General features: G+C 36.8%; 1 protein-coding gene across 1 annotated transcript; it reads left to right on the top strand.

The window, feature by feature from the left end:
- The first annotated feature begins 4,921 nt into the window (after positions 1 to 4,921).
- On the top strand, positions 4,922 to 11,245 carry ZFP42 (ZFP42 zinc finger protein). The gene is made up of 2 exons (XM_079908990.1): positions 4,922 to 5,149; positions 9,970 to 11,245. Exon 2 carries the CDS (start codon positions 10,065 to 10,067, stop codon positions 10,965 to 10,967), a length of 903 nt encoding a protein of 300 aa, XP_079765116.1. The 5' UTR covers positions 4,922 to 5,149; positions 9,970 to 10,064; the 3' UTR covers positions 10,968 to 11,245.
- Positions 11,246 to 22,761: the final 11,516 nt, after the last annotated feature.

Raw genomic sequence — 22,761 nt, 5'->3', positions numbered from 1 at the left:
TAAACCTCTTCTCCTAATCAGCCGGTTATTTTTAGAGTTTAATCTTTGAAGAAAGATTTGAGAGAAATTGTATCCAAGAAACTGTGAGACTGAGCTTTGTATTCTGGAGAGTTAATGCGGTGTCTCACAGCTTCTCAGAAGACTCACAGTATAACTAAACATTATATATGAGCCTTTGTCTGTTAATTTATCAGACTTTTAAAGGGAATTCAGCTTTATTACTCTCAATATTTGATCACACTTCTATATTTGTCCTAGAATGGTGGAGAAAGGGAACGACTGTTAATTCATAAGTAAAGACTTTGCAGAAAATTAGGCAGTGTTTTGTTTTTGTAAACATCCCCCCCCCCCACCGTTCAGTCGATACCAGTTACTGATGGTTACGTGTCCTAGGGAGATCTGAAAATCATAAATGCTGATATTTCACATTACTGATTTCTAAATCCTAGGAAGAAGAGCCTGGAGAGTTTCTGAATATAGATAAGTTTCATGGAGGGAAGAGGTCCCTTTATAGATGTTTCAAATTGTTACTGGTTCTAAATGGAGACTTAATCCTCAAATGTGTTTATTTTACTTGTCCTAAAATAATCTGTCCACAAATATAAAATTATAAGTAATAAGTTGTTGTTTTCCCACTGTGGGAATCTCTAATGTGAAAATGTATTCTATGAAGGTAAAGTTTTTTTAAAAATAAAAATGATGTATAATAAAAATTTATTCTACCCTTTTAAAAAAAAAGAGAGAAGCCATCACAATGAGCAGCCCACGCACCGCAACGAAGAGTAGTCCCCGCTCGCCACAACTAGAGAAAGCCCATGAGCAGCAACAAAGACCCACAGGCAAAAAAAAAAAAAAAAAGTTAAAAAAAAAACACATCTGAGGTTGACTCATAAATTTTTATGGAAAAATGAGAAATTACCTAAAGTAAGTTAGATCAAGCTCTGAAATTTTCTCCAGGTGAGCCCAATTTTAATAGGTCCCTTAATAGGAAGGGAATTATGTGGATAGTCCATTCTTAAGAGGAAGAAAGGATCTTATGAAACTGCCAAATAATAACATTTACGGATCATTGTCAAAGTCCAGGGAGAATCTGTGGTCTAAAAAATAGTCTTTAGCTCCTGCAGTGAGGCTCACTGCTAAATTCTCACAAAGAAAATGAAACATGACAATGTTTATGTGGTTATAGCTTTCATCTAAAGAGCATAAAGACTGTTGAAAATATACGAGATTTGGATACAAGTCTCATTCTGCTCAGTGTGAAGTACCAGACAGCTTCCATTTAGATTTTGTTTTAATGCAGAGCCCATCTTCTCCCATTTTATGCGCCCCCATGCCTACTCATCCCCCACCTCCAGCCTGGTAAAGGTGGTCAAATGGTACAAACTTCTAGTTATAAAACAAGTCCTGAGGATGTAATGGTGACTATAGTTAATAATACTGTGCTGTACGTGTATTTGAAAGTTGCTAAGAGAATAGATCTTAAAAGTTCGCATCACAAGAAAAAAAATTTGTAACTTTGTACACATAAAAGTTAACTAGATGGATTTAACCAGACTTATTGCATTGCTCATTTTGCAATACACACATATATCAAATCATTATGTTGTGTACTTGCAACACATATGTTATATGTTAATTACATCTCAGTTTTTTTAAAAATGCAGTCAAAATGTACCTGAATATACCCTCATAAAAATCTTATTCTTCTAAGACATCAAATTCCAAGCAGAAACATTTATTATTGCCTGGCTTTTTCTGAATGGAAACTCTAAAACTACATTTCAAAAGCTCTTTAAACAACTGACTGAACTTGGAAAATTAACTTTGCCTTTAAACTTTGTGTCAAGATAGCAAGACTTAGGATGTAAACTCTGGCCCATAAACTAATACCTCTGTGGCTTTGAATAAGGCATTTGTCATTACTGACTTCCCATTTCCTTATCCATAAAATAGGTAATAACAACTCATAAGCTTTCTATCAAGATCAAATAAGTATGTAAAAAGGCATTATAAATTACAGAAAATAATAATGCAGTAGGCTTTTTATGAAAACTATACCCATGGAGTTTGTAAAATACCATAATATAAAATGCTATATCTCAATGAATTAAGCACACTCAAGTTCTAATCTGAGTTTAGCTACTTACCAGTGTGTAAACTTTCTTTGTGCCTCAGAATTCTCATGTTAAAATACTAATAAAATGATGATAATAATAACAATAGTAATATAATCATTTTGTAAATCTGATTTCAAGATAAAATGAGACATTGCATGTAAAACATTTAATTCGCTAAGTCAAATAGAGATAGACTGAAGCTCCAACAATGAAACAATGTTTTACAAGTTTAAGGTTAATATGCATCGACTATACATGACACATGTGTTCTTAAAATATTCCATTCCCATTGCTCTTGGCATGAAGATCTAACTTCTTACCATGACCTACAAGGGCTGGGGGTCTGGCACTGCACATCCCCTCTTGTTCCCCTTGCCTTCATAGGTATTCCATCCACTATCAGGAAGATGTCCCCTCTCAGCTGACCACCTTCAGATCACAGCAGCTCTAGGGAAATCTTCCTGAACTTCCTGATTCCGTCACAGTCTCCTATTCTGGGCTCTCTTAACACCCAGTACCTACCCTTCATTGTCCTAATAATAGCTGCATTTCGATATTTACAAAGCGTGATTACTTCGTTGTCTTTAAATTTTTAACATCTTGTTCATCATGAATTTTTGCACTAATTTTATTGCTTAAATATTGCATTAAAATATTATTAATCTTAACTGAATTTTAGGACACCCCTCAAATATTTTTGCAGAAAACCAGTAAGTTACATGCCTCATCCTAGTTCTGGTCCTGCAACTTCAGCCTGAAAATTCCAGGAGGCCTGGGATACATATCCCAAGGATCCAGAACAATGGCTTGACTGCGGGAGAAACTTAAATATGTGTAGAGTGAATTAGAGCACATTTGTAGTTTTTGAATTCTAAGACGTTTTAAGGGAAATATTGGTTGGTAACACAGAAATAAATTGTCAAACTAAAATTTTTTTAAAAACCAGCTAAAATGTTATTCTTAGAAGAATTACTATGACTAAAACTTTAGCAATCCAAAAAGCTGCTTGTTTCTACCAACCACCCTCTTTGTATCAATTTCGAAAGGCAGCCCATTTTTGTTTCAGGATTTAATTGGTTCCCTAGCTCATTCTGGAGGAATTCAATTTCCCTTGAGCTGGGTTCATATGACAACAGATGCATTCCTTCTTTTTGATTTACTTCTCTAGGGCCATGGAAAGGAAAGCTAAAGCAAAATGGGAGGAAGAAACATTTATGTAAGAGGTGTAGTGTGAAATGTAAATTTAGATTTTCTAAACATGTAGTCTCCAGTTTACAAGCAGAGCTACATTAACACAAACCAAGTGACCAGATTGGGGAAGGGAATTAATCTTGTTGATTGTATGCACTGTCTCAAAAGTTACGGGGGTGATAACAAAACTGTGTGGTCTAGTGAATAAGATGCAAGAGTTAGATGAAAAAAAGGATCTTCGGCTTTAGTTATATGTGTGTATTTCTCCCTCTCTCTCTCCCTCTCTCTCTCTCTATATATATATATATATGTCATCCTATATATAAATATGTCATATATACATAAGTGATGTTTATTTATATTTTGTGTATATATCATTATATGTATCATTTACATATATAAGTGATAACGATGACATTTTATATAGATTTATAGAGAGAGCCTCCAGTGAGGAAAGGGACTTCCAATGACCAATGACACTGCCATTTAAAGATTTGGAAAGAATGCTCTTCTCAGGATTCTTTGGCTCCTTTAAGTTGTATTTCTTTTTGAAACCCAAAACATTAACATTTTTATCACACACACACATACACACACACACACACACACACACACACACATCTGGTTCAAACCTGCTCTGATAACTTGCCTGTGCAGTTTCTAGAGACCATAGCAGTGCATCACAGAGAACAAGAGAGAAGTAGTTTCTCACAACTCCTGCCTTCAGAAATTCACCTGCAAATAAAAATATTTTAAGGTAAGGAGCTAAGGAAGTTTTATATAACATCTATATCAAATGGACGGGGACCTGGTATGCCTACTGGGGGAGATCAGGGAATAATACATTTTTTTAAAATTTAATATTTCCCCTATTGGAAACGATCTTTTATTTTTTTCACTGACATTTATTCTAAAATAAACACCCCCCCAAAAAATAAAGAGTTGAGAACTGCTCCCAGATATATATGTGAATTGCAGGCAAGCATCAAGTGAAAATTTAAGAGGCTTTTAAACGCTGATTTGGTTTTTGTTTTAATGGTCTGTGTACTTATACAAACTATTAAACTTCACTAGACCATGGCCAATGGTGAGCGTTGACTGGTGCTTTCAAAGTGAGTTGTTACCTTTAGAGACACGAACAGTCACATAATGGCTGAAAAAGAAAAAGCAGTAATAGGAGTTTCTCTGCGACTGGGGGTAGGGTGAGATGGGGAGGAAGTTTGGGGGAAGAGAAGAGAAGGCACAGGGAAAGGCGTGGTGTGCATTCCAGGGGGTAAAAACTGCCTCCACCAAAATCGATTTTCTTCCATTGATATATAACTGCTTAAATTTGATTATACTTACGTTCATTTGTTCAGTAGAGATTTACTGAGTGCCTACTTCTTGCTAAAACTGGGCGATGGGGGTTCAAAGAGGCTTTCTCACGTGGCGGGGGGCCCAATGACTGCGGCGCGGGGTGAGGAGGGGGTGGGTAGGGGGTGTGGGGGGACTTGCCCCTGCCCGCCTGCTCTTGGTTGAACGTGACCTTGCGCTGGCAGGTCCGGCGACCAACCCCACCCGGCGCGGAGCTGAGCCACACCCACCTCCACGCCCACCGCTGCTTGATCCCTCGACCTTCACAAGGTTGGTAGAGCCTTTCCTTGGAAATTCAACTAATCAAGGCAGAGTTGAAAAGTAGGTGTAGCCTGATGACAATGTGTCCATCAAAAGGAGGGTGGGTCCAACCGGCGGAGCGCAAAGAAAGGTTGATTCCAACAGCTGTCGGGAGCAGAAGTAGCAGTTTCTTCTACGTCTTACCTTTGAAAGGAACTGGAAGAGCGGAGCGCTTCGCGGTAGCATGGGTAAGTCTTGTTCCATGGAACTGCTTTTTTCAGCTATTGGAGACGGTGTGTGTACCGAGTTCACTACTTAGGATGGATTTTTAACCGTGGATCCCAATCAAAAAGATTTTGAAAAGCACAAATGGGAAGCGTTTTATCATCCTGGAACCAGGTGGGGAGTGGACCTTGGCCAGTAGGCTTCTAGTGTTTAAACGGCGTTTACCTACAGCTATTTGGGCCACTGACCTCAAACTTTCAAAACGTAAAGGAGAAGAGTAAATACACTTTCAAGAAAGCAGATGACTGGTTGAATTTTCTTTGAAGTTGCATTTTTAAATTTTGTTCTAAAAAATTGTATAAAATTGTGTTGTAAAAATTTTGCATAAATATTGTATCTCATTGCAAGAAATGGCTAGGTCTATTTTATGTTAAAATGTTTAAATTATTTATTATAAAGAGTAAACTTATTTTCCTTTCTTTCCTCTTCAATTATCTCTGCAAATGGCACTACCATCCACCCAATTGCTTGAGCAAAAAATTGGACCGCTAACTCATTCTTGCTTCCTGTTTCTCTTACCCCCTTTATCCAACCCGACAGCAAGTTTGGAAGGCTCTATCTCCATTTTCCTTCTCTCTCCATTTCAGCTCCGCTGCTACCACATGCTCCAAACCACCAACATTCTTTTCCTAGATTACAAAATAGCCTGAGGGATTTTTTTCTGCTTTCACTCTTGCCTCCCTTAATCCATTCTTCACAAATCAGCTTGAGTAGTCTTTTAACCTAAATCACAGCGTGCTAATTTCCTTGTTTGAAAGAAACCCCTTAATGGTTCCCCATCGGTTTGGGAATGACATGCAAATGGCTCCCTCCTGCACCGTCCTCAACCTTATCTCAGACCTCTACGGTCTTTGCCCGCCATTTTGTGTAATAAGCATGGCTTTCATTGCAGTCCAGCAAGCTAATCCCTTTGCGCTTTCTGCTGCAGCCTGGAAAGAACACTCTTCTTCCACCTCTTTCACCTGGCTAATACTTTTCTTCTTTTTCAGGCTGGGTCTAATGCTTCCTTGGAGGCCTTTACAGACATTCTTTTTAAAGATAGCCTCCCCCTACTTTTCCTCTTATTGGTTTCATTTCATAGCATTTTTCTCAACCTGAAATTATTTTATTTACCATTTTATAAAAACTTTATTTACATTTCTGTCTCACACAGATAAAAATGCTATGAAAACCAGGGACTTTATCTTCTTCGTTGCTCTAAGTGGTCAGCACCGTGGGAATTCCCTCGTGGTCCAGTGGTTAGGACTCCTGACTTTCATTGCCGTGGACCCGGGTTCCATCCCTGGTGGGGGAACCAAGATCCCGCAAGCCGGGCGGCACGGCCAAAAATTTAAAACAAAAATTTTTTTTTTTAATTTAAAAAGAATTTTTAAAAAGGGTTAGCACCTAGAACAAAGTTTGGTACTAAATATTTGTATGACTGAATGATTGAATAAGTAAATGATGCACCCTTGGAACTACTTCTATCACAATTTGAGAAATATAGAATATAGTATATAGTCTCATGCCATTAAGTAATTCATGTAACATCCTATACTATGTTTAACCATTACGTTTTCCATGTGGTTATTTCTACCAAAGGAGAATATAGTTTATCAACAGGAGTATTCTCATAATAAATTAAGTTACCATTTCAATTTATACATTGTTCTCACAGGCTTGCATATTGTGTGAGACATGGCATAATGCTCAGACATCTGACAAATAAGAATCTAGTTTAGAAAGGTAAGGGCTGTACTTGGACCCTGGTAAATTCATAAAGAAATACCTTTCTCTCAACCCTGATCTCATAGGAGATGTTGTTCTAGATAACATCTTGGCATCATTGATAGACAACTTTATGAAACTTCTACCTTAAGCATGTCTAACATCCCAAATAAATTTCTAGTAAATTAATTTTATAAGATTGCTAAATCAGATATCACCAGTCTGATGACTAAATGCATATTCATCAATTCATTTCATTAGACAAATGTAAGTGCTGGGGCATGTGAATAAGACAGGAGAGGCCCTTGCTCTCTTAAAGCTTACAGTCTAGTAGGTAAGACAGGGCTTAAATAATCAGAACCAAAGGGCTGTTGTCAGTGTAAAACAGGGAGCTAGGAGAGCGTTTAGCTTGGAGACCTAATTGAGACTAAGAGTCAAGGGAAGCTTGCCTGAGCAAGTGGCATTTAGGCAGAGATCTGAAATGCAGGTGGGAAGTAAACCTGTGCATGCCCCATCTGTGCACATGCTCATAGGTAAGGGGGATTGAGAGTGGGTAGTTTTTTTGGTTTTTTTTTTTTAATTGTATAGTTTGGTATTTATCCTAGTTTTTTTTTTAATTGAAATGTAGTTGATGTACAGCAATATTATGTAAGTTACAGGTGTATAGTATGAGGGTAGAGAGGAAAGAGCATGGCACTTTATTGGAAAGAGACTTTATTATGGCTGGAGATGAAATAGGAGAACTGGAGATGGCAAGAGATAAGTTTGGAGAGAAAAGCTGGAATCAAACCAGTTGTAGCTATTTTAAATGGACTAATTGAGGGAGGGAACTGTTGTGTTCTTTCCTACTTAAACTTTAGATCTAGAGATTTTGCTCCAAAGGTGCTTGCTATATGCACTAATACAAAGTGAAATGAAAATTAGTTTTAGCTATGAGAGCACGATTTTGTTAGGCAAATATTGCTGGATACAGTCTCCCTGGTTTATTTCACCTTTATAAAGGACAGAATAAATAATAACACATATACCACTAACATTATATATTAGGAATATAACATAAACAGCTTGAACATATTTTTTTTAAGATTTTTTTTGATGTGGATCATCTTTAAAGTCTTTACTGAATTTGCTACAATATTGCTTCCATTTTATGTTTTGGTTTTTTGGACACAAGGCATCTGGGATCTCAGCTCCCCGACCAGGGATTGAACCTGCACCCCCTGCATTGGAAGGTGAAGTCTTAACCACTGGACTGCCAGGGAAGTCCCTGAAAATATTTTTAGATAGCCACATTTAAAAATAACCTCCTCAAAAGAATCATGCTATTCTTGGCAAAAGAAAAAAATACAATGAAAACAAAACATGCATTTCAATTGGTAAGGGAAGAGGTTTAAATGTCTTCTTAAACATGAGTATGTATATTACATAGAAATATATATTTATATAATATATGCATATATTTAAAAAATTTAAACCTCTTCCCTGAGCAATTTATATATAAATATTTGATTTATACTTAAATATATATAATGAAAATATTAATTATATATTTATTTGTAAATATGTATATATGAATGCTTAAGAAGACACTTTAAAATCTCTCAGCAGTTTTTAAATGTCAGATAACATTCATATATATTTTATATAAGTAAATATATAATTAATTTTATTTGTAATTTATATAGTATATATTTACATATATAAATATGTATATGTGTATATATAGTGTTTAAGAAGGTATAAAAGCATGTTTTGTTTTCATTCTATGTATTATTTTACCAAAAGTGAATGGCACAAACTTTTTGAGGTGGCATTTTTTAATGTGGCTATTTAAAAACATTTTCAAGCTATTGATTTTCATTCCAGTACTTTCACATTTGCTCCTTTTTAAAAGCATTTAATTTTTGTTCCTACAGCAGGACATCAGGATGCTAAAATTAAGAGATCTTTTATAAGACACAATGGTAACATTAAGCAAAGGACTCTTAGAAAGAATATAATATATTCATGCTGTAACTTTCATAGTACTACTTTTAGATTTTTAAGAAAAGGATCAAAAACCACTCATTCCCCTGTGCCTTTATTTTGACTTGCACTTATAAGAGATGGCAATACATAGATTTCACATGGCTTATTCTCTGGATCCCCATCTTATAGAACAAGGGTGGGCAAACTACAGCCATCCACCAAATCAGTCTCTGCTGTGCACTGCCCATCCTCTGTGTACTGTCTGTAGCTGCTTCTGTGCTACGGTGAGATTGAATAGCTATGACATAGGCCCTAGGGCCCACAAAGTTTAAATCAGGCTCTTTACAGAAAAAGTTTGCTGCCCTTGGTCTAGAACAGTACCTGGCACTTAGCAGGATCCAACATCTACTTATAGAATGAATACAAAGGTAAACTAACAGTAGCTCACATGAGTGGTCAGCATTTGGTCTATGCCATGAACTGTGCTAAGCACTTTAAATGCAATATTTAATTTGAATTTCACAGGAGTGTTACATAAGAATAGGCATATCTTGCTCCCTCACCTCCTTTAAGTTTTTAGTCAGCTGCCACTACCTCAGTCAAGATTCACCTAGGGAAAAAAGAAAAAGATTTACCTGGAGCTCCCTATTTAAAATTGCAAGCCCCTGCTTTCTACTGGTCCCTTGGCTTATTCTATAGTGCTCTTTGCCTTATAACATACAATGTACATTACTTATTTATTTTGTATACCCCATGGGGCATACATTACATTTTGGGTATAATATATCTATTCACTGGTGTGTCTCAACCCATGAGTAGCCTAGAAAAGGGCTAGCACATAGTGAGTGCCCAATGAACGTTAGGTGATCAATAAGGGAGGGCAGATAACTTACGGGGGATACCCAGGAAAGAAATGTTTATGACCCATGTCTTACGTACGTACATATGTCACAGCTAATTCTCTTACTCTCTTGCAGAGTTAGTCAAAGATATAAATGTAGTGATTCTGTTATTGGAAAGTGAGTTCTAGGATATTTTTTGAGGTCCTTTTCTGACAATGGCTCTAATATTGGAATATATTTTACCTAATGACTACTATCTCAAACAGGTGCTTGCTGAAAACAATTCACGTAGATCACTCCTTCCCAGAAGTGGTTGATCTATTCTGGTGCAAACCTTCACGGAGGGAGCTAGCAGAACGACATGGACCAGAAACTGAAGAAAAGGGAAAAGACACTTGGCCAGAAAGGCCTTGGTAGAAGAGCTGTCAGTGGGGACAAGTCACCGCCAGCCCCGCAGAAACCTCCTGACACGACGTGGACCTTATGTGATGAGGAAGTGTGCTATGAGACTAGCTTTCGGGTTGTTGAAGAGGATTCCTTCTCTGACTGTTACATAGAATGCATAATAAGAGGTGAGTTTTCTGAACCTATCATGGAAGAGGACTCACTTCTTAAGTCCTTTGACTGTCTGAAACAAGGATCAGAACAAGAGCTTTCTCAACAGGTTCTTACGGCAAGCTCACTTCTTGAACGTTCCTTGGAATACATGAAAAAGGGGGCAAAACAAGAACTTCCTCAACAGTTTGGTGGAGAGAATTCACTTCTTGAGTCTTCTGAGTACATGACAGGCAAGAAGCTTCCTCCTGGAGAAATACCCAGCATTGACTTTTCAGATCCTAAACAGCTCACAGAATGTACTAAAATGAAGCCAAGTACAAATAAAGAATATGATGCTCCAGAAAAAATTGTTTGTCCTGAGAGTGGATGCATAAGAGAGTTCAAGAATAGAGCATCCCTGAGAAAGCATCTCCGAGTTCATAGTCCCCGAGATCACGTATGTGCAGAATGTGGGAAAGCCTTCAAGGAGAGCGCAAAACTAAAAAGACATTTTCTGGTTCATACCGGAGAGAAGCCATTTCCGTGTACTTTTGAAGGGTGCGGAAAACGTTTTTCCCTGTCCTTCAATTTGCGTACACATGTGCGCATCCACACTGGGGAGAAACCTTTTGTATGTCCCTTTGAAGGCTGTCTCAAGAAGTTTATTCAGTCAAATAACATGAAAGCGCACCTCTTAACTCATGCAAAGGCCAAAATGAGTCAATGAAACAAGATGGAAAATAATCCTCAAACAGGATAAGCGTATTAACAAAAGAATGGCAACAAATATGCCTCATTGATTATTGTTTCAGGAAACAATTTTTAAATCAATATTGCCACCCTACAAGGTATATTTTTTTTTAATGTTACTTAGATGCTCCTATAGTCTGTGATGTTATTTTAGAACTTTGTGTAAAATTATAGTGCAGTTCCAATAATAATGTCAGTAATGAACTTACTTCAAAAGCGTAATCCTTAATATATGACAAATTGGATTTTTGGATATGGGACTTAATATCCCATACTATAAGTACGAAATTAACTTTGCTTTTAAGTTTGTAGTTTCCAACTGTTTAGCTTTTTCCTTTTATACTTAATACATATGATAATTCTAGAGAATCAAAATTTTGCAGCAGATTGTCACTAAGTGAATTAGTTAAAATTTTTAAGTTAAATATATTGTTTAATCATTTTATTTTTGTATTTTATCACTGTATCAAACTATACTGAAATCAAATAGTAGATGTAAATGGTTATTTGATAGTGTCAATCCATTTGAATCCATTTGAATCCATTTTAGATATTTTTAAATAAAAGGAAATAAAACCCCAGAAATCAAAGAAGTGTGCATTAAAAAGAGATGCCATTTATTTGTCTTCAGAATTAGCAAAGCATGGCAAAAATTGATTGTTCGGTATCAGTGAGGTGTCAGGGGGAAGTTGCTCTCCTACAAGGTCGGTTAAGGGATGTTGTCACCCGCCATTTGGGGAGGGGAATGCTAGATCAGTTTTCTAGGGCTGCCATAACAGCCAACTGGGTGACTTAAACAACAGATATTTATTGTGTCGTAGTTCTGGAGGCTAGAAGTTCAAAAAAAGATATTGACAGGATTGGTTCCTTCCTAGGGTTGTGAAGAAAAGCTCTGTTCCAAATGTCTCTTCTTGGCTTGTAGATGACTGTCTTCATGTTTACATGGCATTTTCCTGTATCTTCACATTGTCTTCCTTCTGTGCATGTCTCTGTTCAGATTTCCTCTTAAAAGGACACCAGACATACTGGATTAGAATCCACCCTGATGCCCTCATTTTAACTTGGTCTATAAAGATGCCCATCGCCAAATAAGGTTACATTCTGAGGTACTGGGGGTTAGGATTTCAACATGGATTTTTGAGTGTACATAGTTCAAACCATAACGTGCACTTTTTTAGACCCAATAATTTCATTTCTAGAATTCCATTCTACAGAATATGTTCACTAATGTACAAAGATAATTTGTTCAAGGATTTTCACTAAAGTATATTTCAATAGTAATTTGATTCATAACTTGAATGTCCATTAAAAGGGAACAAGTTGCATAAATCTTAATACCTCTATTCAATAGGAAATGTGCAAATATCCTTAAAGGAAACTTGGCTGTAAAGGGAAGGAAAGAAGTCCACAGCCAGAGGGAAGCCATAGAGTAGGAGGAAGTTTGATGTTTAAGATTTAAGACACCATTGGAGATAATGGCAATATGTACCATAAACAGCTTTTCAGGAGAACAAAAAGTCAACATACAATATAAACAAATCAAATTTAAGATTAATCTTGCTTTTAGAAATGCCAAAATGTAAAAGTACATATGATTTTTTTAAAAGGAAAAAAAATCAAGGACTTTTTTACTTAGGAATGAGCTAATTATTACTGTGGACTATTATGGAAATTTAATTTTTTATTTATAATATATTTGGTGTGGAATTCATACCATCATTTCTATAGAAATGTGGGTCCAGAGTCTCTAAGTTAAAAGGAATACAGGATACATAATCCATTCATAAATTTGGAATTTCCTCTGAATCAGACACCTGAGTATAGAATTTAGGATGAGAATTCGGTGTTTGATCAAGATGATGAATCATATGTTTGTCTGGTTTTTGCTTTGACAGCAGTATATTTAACTTGATCCTCTAGGAATTTCTATTCCAAAGTTGAATTAGAGTTGCTATTAGAATAACACCTTTGAGGACTAGGTGAAAGGCACTAGGTGAAAGGTGGGATTAAATAGAGAGAAGTCAAGACTAGATAAATTCATTGGCGGGGTTTAGGCTGTAAACTTGAGACCTGGGACTAGGGCATCAAGAAAGATCAAGATTGGTTTCCCCTGTGTGTGGAGGCTGGTCTGCTTCTGGAGACTACCCTTTCTGGAACTGAAGGGGCCAGAGTCTCAGTATTTACAACCCTAACGCGAAAATGTACAAGGAACATCAATCTGAGAAAGTGCTTGTGTATCTGGATGCCAAAGCTTAGTTAAATTCTGACTTGGGAATAGGATGTTAGTTGGCCAGTCTCCTAACTGTATTTTTGGGGTTTTTTTTGTTTCCAAAGAAGAACCCTAAAATTGTTAAGAATGTAACAGGAAGAAAGCATGTGGATATAACGAAAAAAGAAAAGATGGGAAAGGAGATTGGCTAATGAGGATATGTCATCTGAAATCTTTGCTAATGTTTCAGAAAAGAAATGTACATATACTTTCCACATTTGTATTTTAAGTAAGAAGAATGAACACAAGATATGTGAATACATAATCCAGAGAAAACTACAAAAGAAAATCAATCCATCTAGATTTTTACGTCTCCAGATACTGGCATTTTTACAAACCCCAAATCCTGATGAATAAACATTTTTGTTTTCATGCTGGTATTTGGATTCATGGCCTGTATCTTTTTTCTTTCTTTCTTTCTTTCTTTTTTAATGGCCAAAGGTTAACAGTTAAAAGGTAACACTAGAGAAATAACATTCTACAAAAAACTGAAAATCTTAAGGCAGAGCTCATCACTGTAACAGGGCATAGTTAGTTGGCACTTAATAAATTATGGAATGAATAAGTGTGTAAAAATAGCTTAATATGCTTTTTAAAAGCTATAAAATTATCAAAATTATATGTAATTCAGAAACAGCTAATAAAACATTACTTGCCTTTACATAAAATCTGATTAGTCCAAAATAAAGGTGGAAACCACAGAAGTGTTTAATTACCTATGCATACATCAGCTCTTACTCCCCAAAAGTAATCACCACTCAAAAAGGATTTAACTGTTATATTGTTTGATCATTTTTGTTAATAGTGAAAATTATCTTAAATCCCATTATCTTTATTTTTTTTTGTCTTCCTCCTCTAAAAGGGACAGGAGACTGAGGGTTTGTTCAACTCCTAACATCTTGGATAACGAAGAACTATCCTGCCTTGAGAATTATATCTAGCAAGGCTGTGATTAGATAGTGAGCAATGTGTTAAACCACTTACATTCCTACTTTAGATTAGTTTATTTTATTCTCTGTGATATGTGCACAGGTCTCCCTAACAGTCATACTTGATTTCTGTATTTTGCCTTAGCTACAGTGTGCATTGGTGGACATAAGATTTCCATCCTATTTTATCCAGAAAGAATTCTGTGCAAAAGCAGAATTGTCAGATTCTTATATTACTTTCCTGCCAAATAGGCATTTGCAGAAATCTGTGTGTGCTTATGTTTTAATTACCTAATGTACTGGCTCTGACTGAATAAATTGTATGATTACATCTTACACTGGACACAGAACAGTGCAAGTTATATTAAAAAGCCATTATATTTGCAACTCGGAGCAAGAGACTATAATTAAAAGGCAATTGGATGAAATTAGCTTTGAAAGTACAAGAGTTTAAGCAGGATTTGGTAAATGAACATTAACGGTTAACATGTGCTCTTTATTGGGTCTTTTGCTTCTTCTATGACCCCAGGGTTGAATTTCTTTAATGTCAGTGGATCAGACATGTGAAAACACCTGTACAAAGCTATGCTTTACAATGTAGCTAAAGTTATATCCATAAAAAAAGCCAACATAACTTTTGTGACTTTAGTAAATCAAGGTATTAGGTAGGCTAGAATGATATCCTAGGCATTAATAAACTTTTTAATACTCCTAAGATCTTGGGTATGTGTCATAAAAAACATACTACATGCTTCTTGCAACTCAAAATGTTGATCATAAAATACACATGTACAAATCAAAGAAGTAATAGAGAATTTTGATTATCATGGCCATTAAATAGTTTAAAAGTTGTTAAAGTTATACACAATATGTGTAGTAGCACCCCATCTTTACCTAAGGCAACCAATACATTTGCAAACTGCTGAGAACTTAGCACGGTACTTACTGATACTTGGCAGGATGGCAGGGGGGAGCAGTGGAAATCTTTGTGCTTATCAGATACATATGCCTAAAATATCTTATAGTTATGGCAGATTAGGGATGGCTGCAAATTCTTTGCTACTCTTCCAGTTGAGAGTTGGGGTCTATGTCCTTTCCCCTTGAGTCTCTGCTGGTCTGCTTTGATCAATAGGGTATGGTGTAGGGACTGCCCTGGTGGGGCTATGGTTAAGACTCCGTGCTCCCAATGCAGAGGGCCCCAGTTCGATAAGGAGCCCGCCTGCCGCAACTAAGACCCGGCGCAACCAAATAAATAAATATTTTTTTAAAAATAGGGTATGGTGTAAATTATGCTGTAATAGCTATGCCAATTCCAGGCCTAGCTTTTAAGAGGCCTGGCAGCTACTGCCTTGCTCTTGTAGAAACCAACTGTCATCTTAAGTATGACTACCCTAAGACCACCATCCTGGGAAAACCAGCAGCTGTTGCAACAGGAGCTGTTGCAAGCCACTAGCAGAGGCCCAGTAGGACAAGAAATGGAGAGGAAGGCAAAGGAGTCATGAGGTGCCAGGCATGTGAGTGAAAGAGTCATGCTGGAAGGGTCACCCAGCCCCAGTCACCCCAGGTGACACCAAATTAATTACAGGGCCTAGATGGTCCTTTTCCAAATTTCTGACCCACAAAATGATGAGCAAAGTGAAATGATTTTTTTACATAGTGACTATAGTTGATAATTTGTAAAACTGAAATTTGCTATGAGTAGAACTTAAATGTTCTCACCATATACATGTGTGTGTGTGTGTGTGCATATATATATATATATATTTATATATACATGTATATAATCATCACAATGTACAACTGAAATATCTTACAATTTCATTTGTCAATTATACCTCAATAAAACTGAAAAAATAAAATGGCTGTTTTAAGCCACTTGAATTTTGGGGTTAGTTCATTACGCATCAGTAGATAACATATACTCCACTTCAGATGTATAATTTGAATTCTATAGTCTCTGCTTTATATTTGTGTGTTGTGTGTATATATACATATATACATATAGATAGATTTTACCATATGATTAGTTTATGTCTAAATTCAAAAGGAATTATTTATTTTATTTTCAATTTTATATACTAGATCTATTTTCAACATCATACAATGAGGTAGTGATCCCCTTTTCCTAGACTAGTACAGACATATACTTGGTGGACTATCTAAGGAAACTGCAGCTGACTTTAATAAAATTAAAACTCAGTCTCTCTCAAGGTTGGTGGAGAGAGATCTCCACCCAGGAGGAAACTTTTCTCTTGACCACTAATCGTGTCATCCTGAGCCTGCCACTTTCCCCTGGACAAAATCCCATTAATTACTGCTGCTACCACCACTATCCTTAAAGAGCTATGCTCCCCTTTAACATGGACCCAAGCTCTAGCTCTTCCTTTACTACTTAACAGTAAAAATGAGATGAGGCTGGAACATCTAAAGATCCAATTAAAGACAAGGATAACAGAATACAGCTTGTTTTCTCATGTCAGAGGCTTCAGAGAGATCTACTGTTTTGGAACCCAGAGTTAAAAGAAAAAGCCCCAGTCATTCTTTTCATTTTCACCTGAGACCTGGTTCAGGTTTTTGAACTTATTTCCCTAGCCTCTAACCTCAGTATATCTAGATGTGGTATTTAACTAGAACACCCCTAAAGTTGTCCCAGATGGGGGTATAGGGTGGACATGAGAGATAACCTGGAAGAGGCTGGCAAGGGACAAATTTTGAAGGCTTTAAAAATCATTTTAATGAACTAGAACTTTTTCTTGTAGTCAACAAAGGAAGCATTAAAGGCATTAGCATAGGTAACATGATCAAATTAACCTTTTAGAAAAATCATTTGGGATGCAGGGTAGAAGAGGACTGAGGAGCAGGAAAACAGGCAGCATAATCCACAGGAGAGATGATATGTCTTATTGGATGTTGTATTTCCAGCACAAGTATAGAACATAATACATGATTAATGGATGTTTAAATAAATGCTTGACTAGACAAAGCAATAATAAAAATTTTTAAAGTGACAGATGCACTAAACTTAACCTCACTGACACAACAATCAAAAGACAAATAATCCAATTAAAAATGAGCAAAGAACTTGAATATACGTTTCTCCAAAGAAGATAAATAAATGGCCAATAAACACATGAAAAGATGATGAACATTATGTCATTAGGAAAATGCAATTCAAAACCACAAAAAAGAACAACAACAGAGGCTTCCCTGGTGGCGCAGTGGTTGAGAGTCCGCCTGCCAATGCAGGGGACGTGGGTTTGTGCCCTGGTCTGGGAAGATCCCACATGCTGTGGAGCGGCTGGGCCCGTGAGCCATGGCCGCTGAGCCTGCGCGTCCGGAGCCTGTGCTCTGCAACGGGAGAGGCCACAACAGTGAGAGGCCCGCGTACCGCAGGAAAAAAAAAAAAAAAAGTACAACAACAAAAACATTTCACATTTGCTAGAATGGCTATAATTTAAAAAAAAAGAAATCTTGGTCAGAAAGTGGAGCAAGTTGAATCTTCCATCACTGCTAGTGGGACTGTAGAATGGTGCAGCCACATTGAAAAACAGTTTAGGACTTCCCTGGTGGCGCAGTGATTAGGAATCCACCTGCCAATACAGGGGACACGGGTTTGAGCCCTGGTCCTGGAAGATCCCACATCCACATGCCACGGAGTAATAACTAAGCCCACGTGCCACAATTACTAAGCCTGCACTCTAGAGCCCACAATCCACAACTACTGAGCCCACATGCCACAACTACTGAAGTCCACGCGCGTGTGCTCTGCAACAAGAGAAGCCACTGCAACCAGAAGCTCGCGCACTGGAACGAAGAGCAGCCCCTGCTCGCTGCAACTAGAGAAAGCCCATGCACGGCAACGAAGACCCAACACAGCTAGAAATAAATATAAATAAATTTATATTAAAAAAAAAAAGTTTAGTAGTTCCTTAACATGTTTAGCACAGTTATCATATGACCCAGTAATTTCACTCCTAGATATATAACCAAGAGTGATATAAAAATTTGTATACAAATGTTCATAACAGCATGATTCATAATAGCCAAATAGTGGAAACGCCCCAAAAGCCCTCCAACTGATGAATGGATAAACAAAACTTTCTATACTCATACAATGGAATATTATGTTAGCCATAAAAAGGGATGGAAGTATTAATACATGTTACAACAACAATGAACCTTGAAGACATGCCAAGTTGAGGCAGCCAGACACAATTCCTTATATCATCCAATTCCATTGTATTTGAAATCCCCAGAATAGACAAACTCATAGAAACTGAAAGTAGATTACTGGCTGCCAAGAACAAGGGCATAAAGAAGTGATTGGTAATGCTTTCTTTTCAGGGTGATAAAAATGTTCTAAAGTTACATAGTGTTGATAGTTGCAGAATTCTGTGAATGTACTAAAACCCACTGAATTGTTACTTTAAAAAGGTGAATTTTATGGTACATGAATTATATTTCATTAAAGCTCTTATTTTAAAAATCATTTATGCAAACTACTACAGTCTTATTAACTATTTTACAGTCACTTTCATCAAAAGCAATAACACAATACATTGAACACCCAGGAGGTTAAATAACTGGGGTTAAGAACATAGATTTATGATTACTTGAATGAATATTTGATATTATTATTCTTTGTATTACTAATATTACCTCTATCAGGGATACTGTGTCAGGACCATGTCCCTGGCCCTTGAGGTTCCTACAATTTTACAGTATATTATAGGTGGTTGATAAAAATGATCATGTTTATGTTTCCTTAATGAGCATATATATTAACTTTTGAAAAGTGTGTTGAAGATGAAAATATTTAAAGTCAGTATCTTGTCGTTTCATCTGTTTGTTTGCTAAAATTAAAACACACATAGAAACAAAACCCCCAGTGGCTTATGCATTTGAAGGTATTCCAAGGATAGCTTTAAAATGGGTAGGTCTGATATTTACAAAGCCCAGATCACCTTCTCTCCTTACTCCAGCTACCCTCCATGGACATTTTCTGTTATTAAATGAACAAATCAATTCCGGGATCTTTCATTCAGTAGCACAGCTCCCCCGACTAGATCCCCAGGCAGCACTACAGCAGTGTCTAGGATTCTATCATCAAAAAGAACCAATGGCAACCCTGTAGGTCTACGTTTTTCCCAGATAAAGTTTTCCTTACAGGTGTTAACGCTCTTTTACTGCCAGATTGTTTTTTTTTTTTTTTTTGGATAAAATAAAAAAAGTAAAAATAACATACAAAGAATACTCATAATTTTTACCAATTTTTACCATTTTCTTGATTTTTAGTTCCTTCTGAGATACTGAGTGTGAGACTCAGTGAATGCTCCTCTTATGCTGATCTCATTATTGTGGACCTGAAAGATGGTCCTTCTACCTGGTCTGCAGACATAATTCAGGACCAACATTAGGTGTTTTCTGGTTTTTACAAAAATACTTTGTCTCTCTGAATACCTCTAGACTAAGTGATACTTTAGGCCACTTAGGTACATCCATTACAAGTGAGAACTGAGACATAAAAAACGATGAAAGTAGTATAGTTCATGGCATCTTGAACAACCAGATGGCAAGATGCAAATTTAAAGAATTCCACTCCTAGAATTCTAAGACCCTTTTTAGTTCTGAAAGTCTATTCCAATGTAATGATGCTGACAGATGATGAATACATCATTTTAAGTTAATAAAGTAAAAGGTAAGAGAGATAAATTGTCATTATTGCTATTATTATTACTATTACTAATGGCTTAAGGAAACTGTTGCTAAAACCACGGAGTTGGCTTTTAAGGGAATAACAGGTGGTTATTTTAGCTTTGGTTTAGATAATAAAGACATATATTCACATTTGCAAAGTGCTTTGAAAATGGGAAGTGCTCTGGGAGCATAAAATGGCATGTTATGAACTAAATGTGTCCAAAATTTATATGCTGAAGCCTGAACCCCCAGTATACCAGACTATTAGACAGACCCTTTAAGGAGGTGATTAAATTAAAATGAGTTAAGAATGGTCCCTAATCCAACCTGACTGATGTCTTTATAAGAGGAGGAAATTCGGACTCACAAAAGAGATACCAGGGATATGTGGTCTCAGAAGAAAGGTCATGTGAGGACACAGGGAAATGCCAAGACAGAGGCCACCACCAAAGAAACAAAACCTGCTAACACCTTGATCTTGGACTTCAGGGTCCTAGTATGTAAGAAAATAAATTTCTGTCGTTTAACCCACCCTGTGGTATTTTGTCATGACAGCCCGAGTAGACTATACAGGACACTTAAGGGAATTCCAGACAGAGGAAATAGCAGGAGGCATGATTCAGCACTGAATAGTCAGGGGATAAAATGTAAGGCAAGAACTCCAAGAGAATAGACTAAAGAAGTGCGTAGGAGTCTTGTACTAAAAGGATTTTAATCCTGCACTTGGGAACTTTAATTTCTCATAGATAAAACCTAAAGCCGGGCAGAAGCAAAAAGAACTACAATCCTGCAGCCTGTGGAACAAAAGCCACATTCACAGAAAGACAGACATGATGAAAAGGCAGAGGGCTATGTACCAGATGAAGGAACAAGATAAAACCGCACAAAAACAAACAAATGAAGTGGAGATAGGCAACTTCCAGAAAAAGAATTCAGAATAATGATAGTGAAGATGATCCAGGACCTCGGAAAAAGAATGGAGGCAAAGATTGAGAAGATGGAAGAAATGTTTAACAAAAACATAGAGGAATAAAAGAACAAACAAACAGAGATGAACAATACAATAACTGAAATGAAAACTACACTAGAAGGAATCAAGAGCAGAATAACTGAGGCAGAAGAACGGATAAGTGACTTGGAAAACACAATGGTGGAATTCACTGCTGCGGAACAGAATAAAGAAAAAAGAATAAACAGAAATGAAGACAGCCTAAGAGACCTCTGGGGCAACATTAAATGCAAAAACATTCGCATTATAGGGGTCCCAGAAGGAGAAGAGAGACAGAAAGGACCCGAGAATATATTTGAAGAGATTATAGTCGAAAACTTCCCTAACGTGGGAAAGGAAATAGCCATCCAAGTCCAGGAAGACGAAATTGAGCTATTTGTAATGAGGTGGATAGACCTAGAGTCTGTCATACAGAGTGAAGTAAGTCAGAAAGAGAGAGACAAATACCGTATGCTAACACATATATATGGAATTTAAAAAAAAAAAAATGTCATGAAAAACCTAGGGGTGAAACAGGAATAAAGACACAGACCTACTAGAGAATGGACTTGAGGCTATGGGGAGAGGGAAGTGTAAACGGTGACAAAGCGATAAAGAGGCATGGACATATATACACTACCAAACGTAAGGTAGATAGCTAGTGGGAAGCAGCCGCATAGCACAGGGAGATCAGCTCGGTGCTTTGTGACCGCCTGGAGGGGTGGGATAGGGAGGGTGGGAGGGAGGGAGACGCAAGCGGGAAGAGATATGGGAATATATGTATATATATAACTGATTCATTTTGTTGTGAAGCTGAAACTAACATACCATTGTAAAGCAATTATACTCCAATAAAGATGTTAAAAAAAAAAAAAAGTCAAACATTTGTCATTTAAGTTTGATTATCTACTAAGAAAAAACTCTGTATATATTTCTCTAGGTTTCACAAAATTAAAGTTTTTACTCAAAAAGTTTGCATCTTTCCTCAGAACTTCAAATGAGTTTTTTTAACACAAATTATTTGTAACTCAATTTCTAGTCTCAGTTACATGGCTGAAAGATTGAAAATTCATTTTACTCAATGAACATCAAAGCAATACCAACAAAATGCTATAAGGAAAAAAAATTTCTAATTGCTATACATTAGAATGCCTTTGGAAGCAGCCGTGAAAATGGAGGCATACATATGACCTATACAATTTATACACTTTAAACATTAATATTTAATTTCTCTAAATGACTACTCAAATACGTAGGTATATACAGATAAAAATAATTTTAGCTTACTGTACATTAAAGATTGTAGTAATTTTTTTTTTTTATAAATGTGTTCATATACACGTTTTTATATAGGGATAGATATAAAAACAGTGATTTTTTTTTAAATCCCATTAGTTTACATAATATATAAAACTTTATTTCTTTTTCCTATGGTCTCGATGTGAGCAGTCCAGGTTATTGTGGCAGCTCTGCTCATTCAGGGATGCAAGTTTCTTCCATTCTTTAGTTCTGCCATTCCGTCCCTTATCCACATGGCTGAGACTGTGTTGCTACCACTTCTCTGTTGAAGCCAGTGGGCAGGGGGGAAATGAGCTTGAAAACTCAGTCCCAGAAAGGCCACAAATGAGTTTCTCAGTCCATTGATAAGTACTTAGTTACATGGCCTTACCTAACAGCAAGGCAGTGGCTCTATCGCTGTAGAAGAAACAGAACGTGGGGAACTCCCCGGCTGTCCAGTGGTTAGGACTTGGTGCGCTTTCACTGCCGGGGCAGGGTTTGACCCCTAGTCGGGAAACTAGATCCCGCAAGCCACCCACAACCCCATGGTTTTTATTTTATTTTTATTTTTAAAAATTAAAAAAAAATTCTTTTGGCCACCCGGCACAGG

The sequence above is a fragment of the Stenella coeruleoalba genome (genome assembly GCF_951394435.1).
Source record: "Stenella coeruleoalba genome assembly, chromosome: 21".
In the NCBI taxonomy this organism is placed as follows: Eukaryota; Metazoa; Chordata; class Mammalia; order Artiodactyla; family Delphinidae; genus Stenella; species Stenella coeruleoalba.
The sequence above is the reverse complement of the archived record's forward strand: the minus strand, read 5'-3'. Positions and strand labels throughout refer to the sequence as shown.

Bases quoted from the DNA above. Each gene is read 5' to 3' on its own strand.
- ZFP42 (XM_079908990.1), top strand. From the start codon at position 10,065: ATGGACCAGAAACTGAAGAAAAGGGAAAAGACACTTGGCCAGAAAGGC.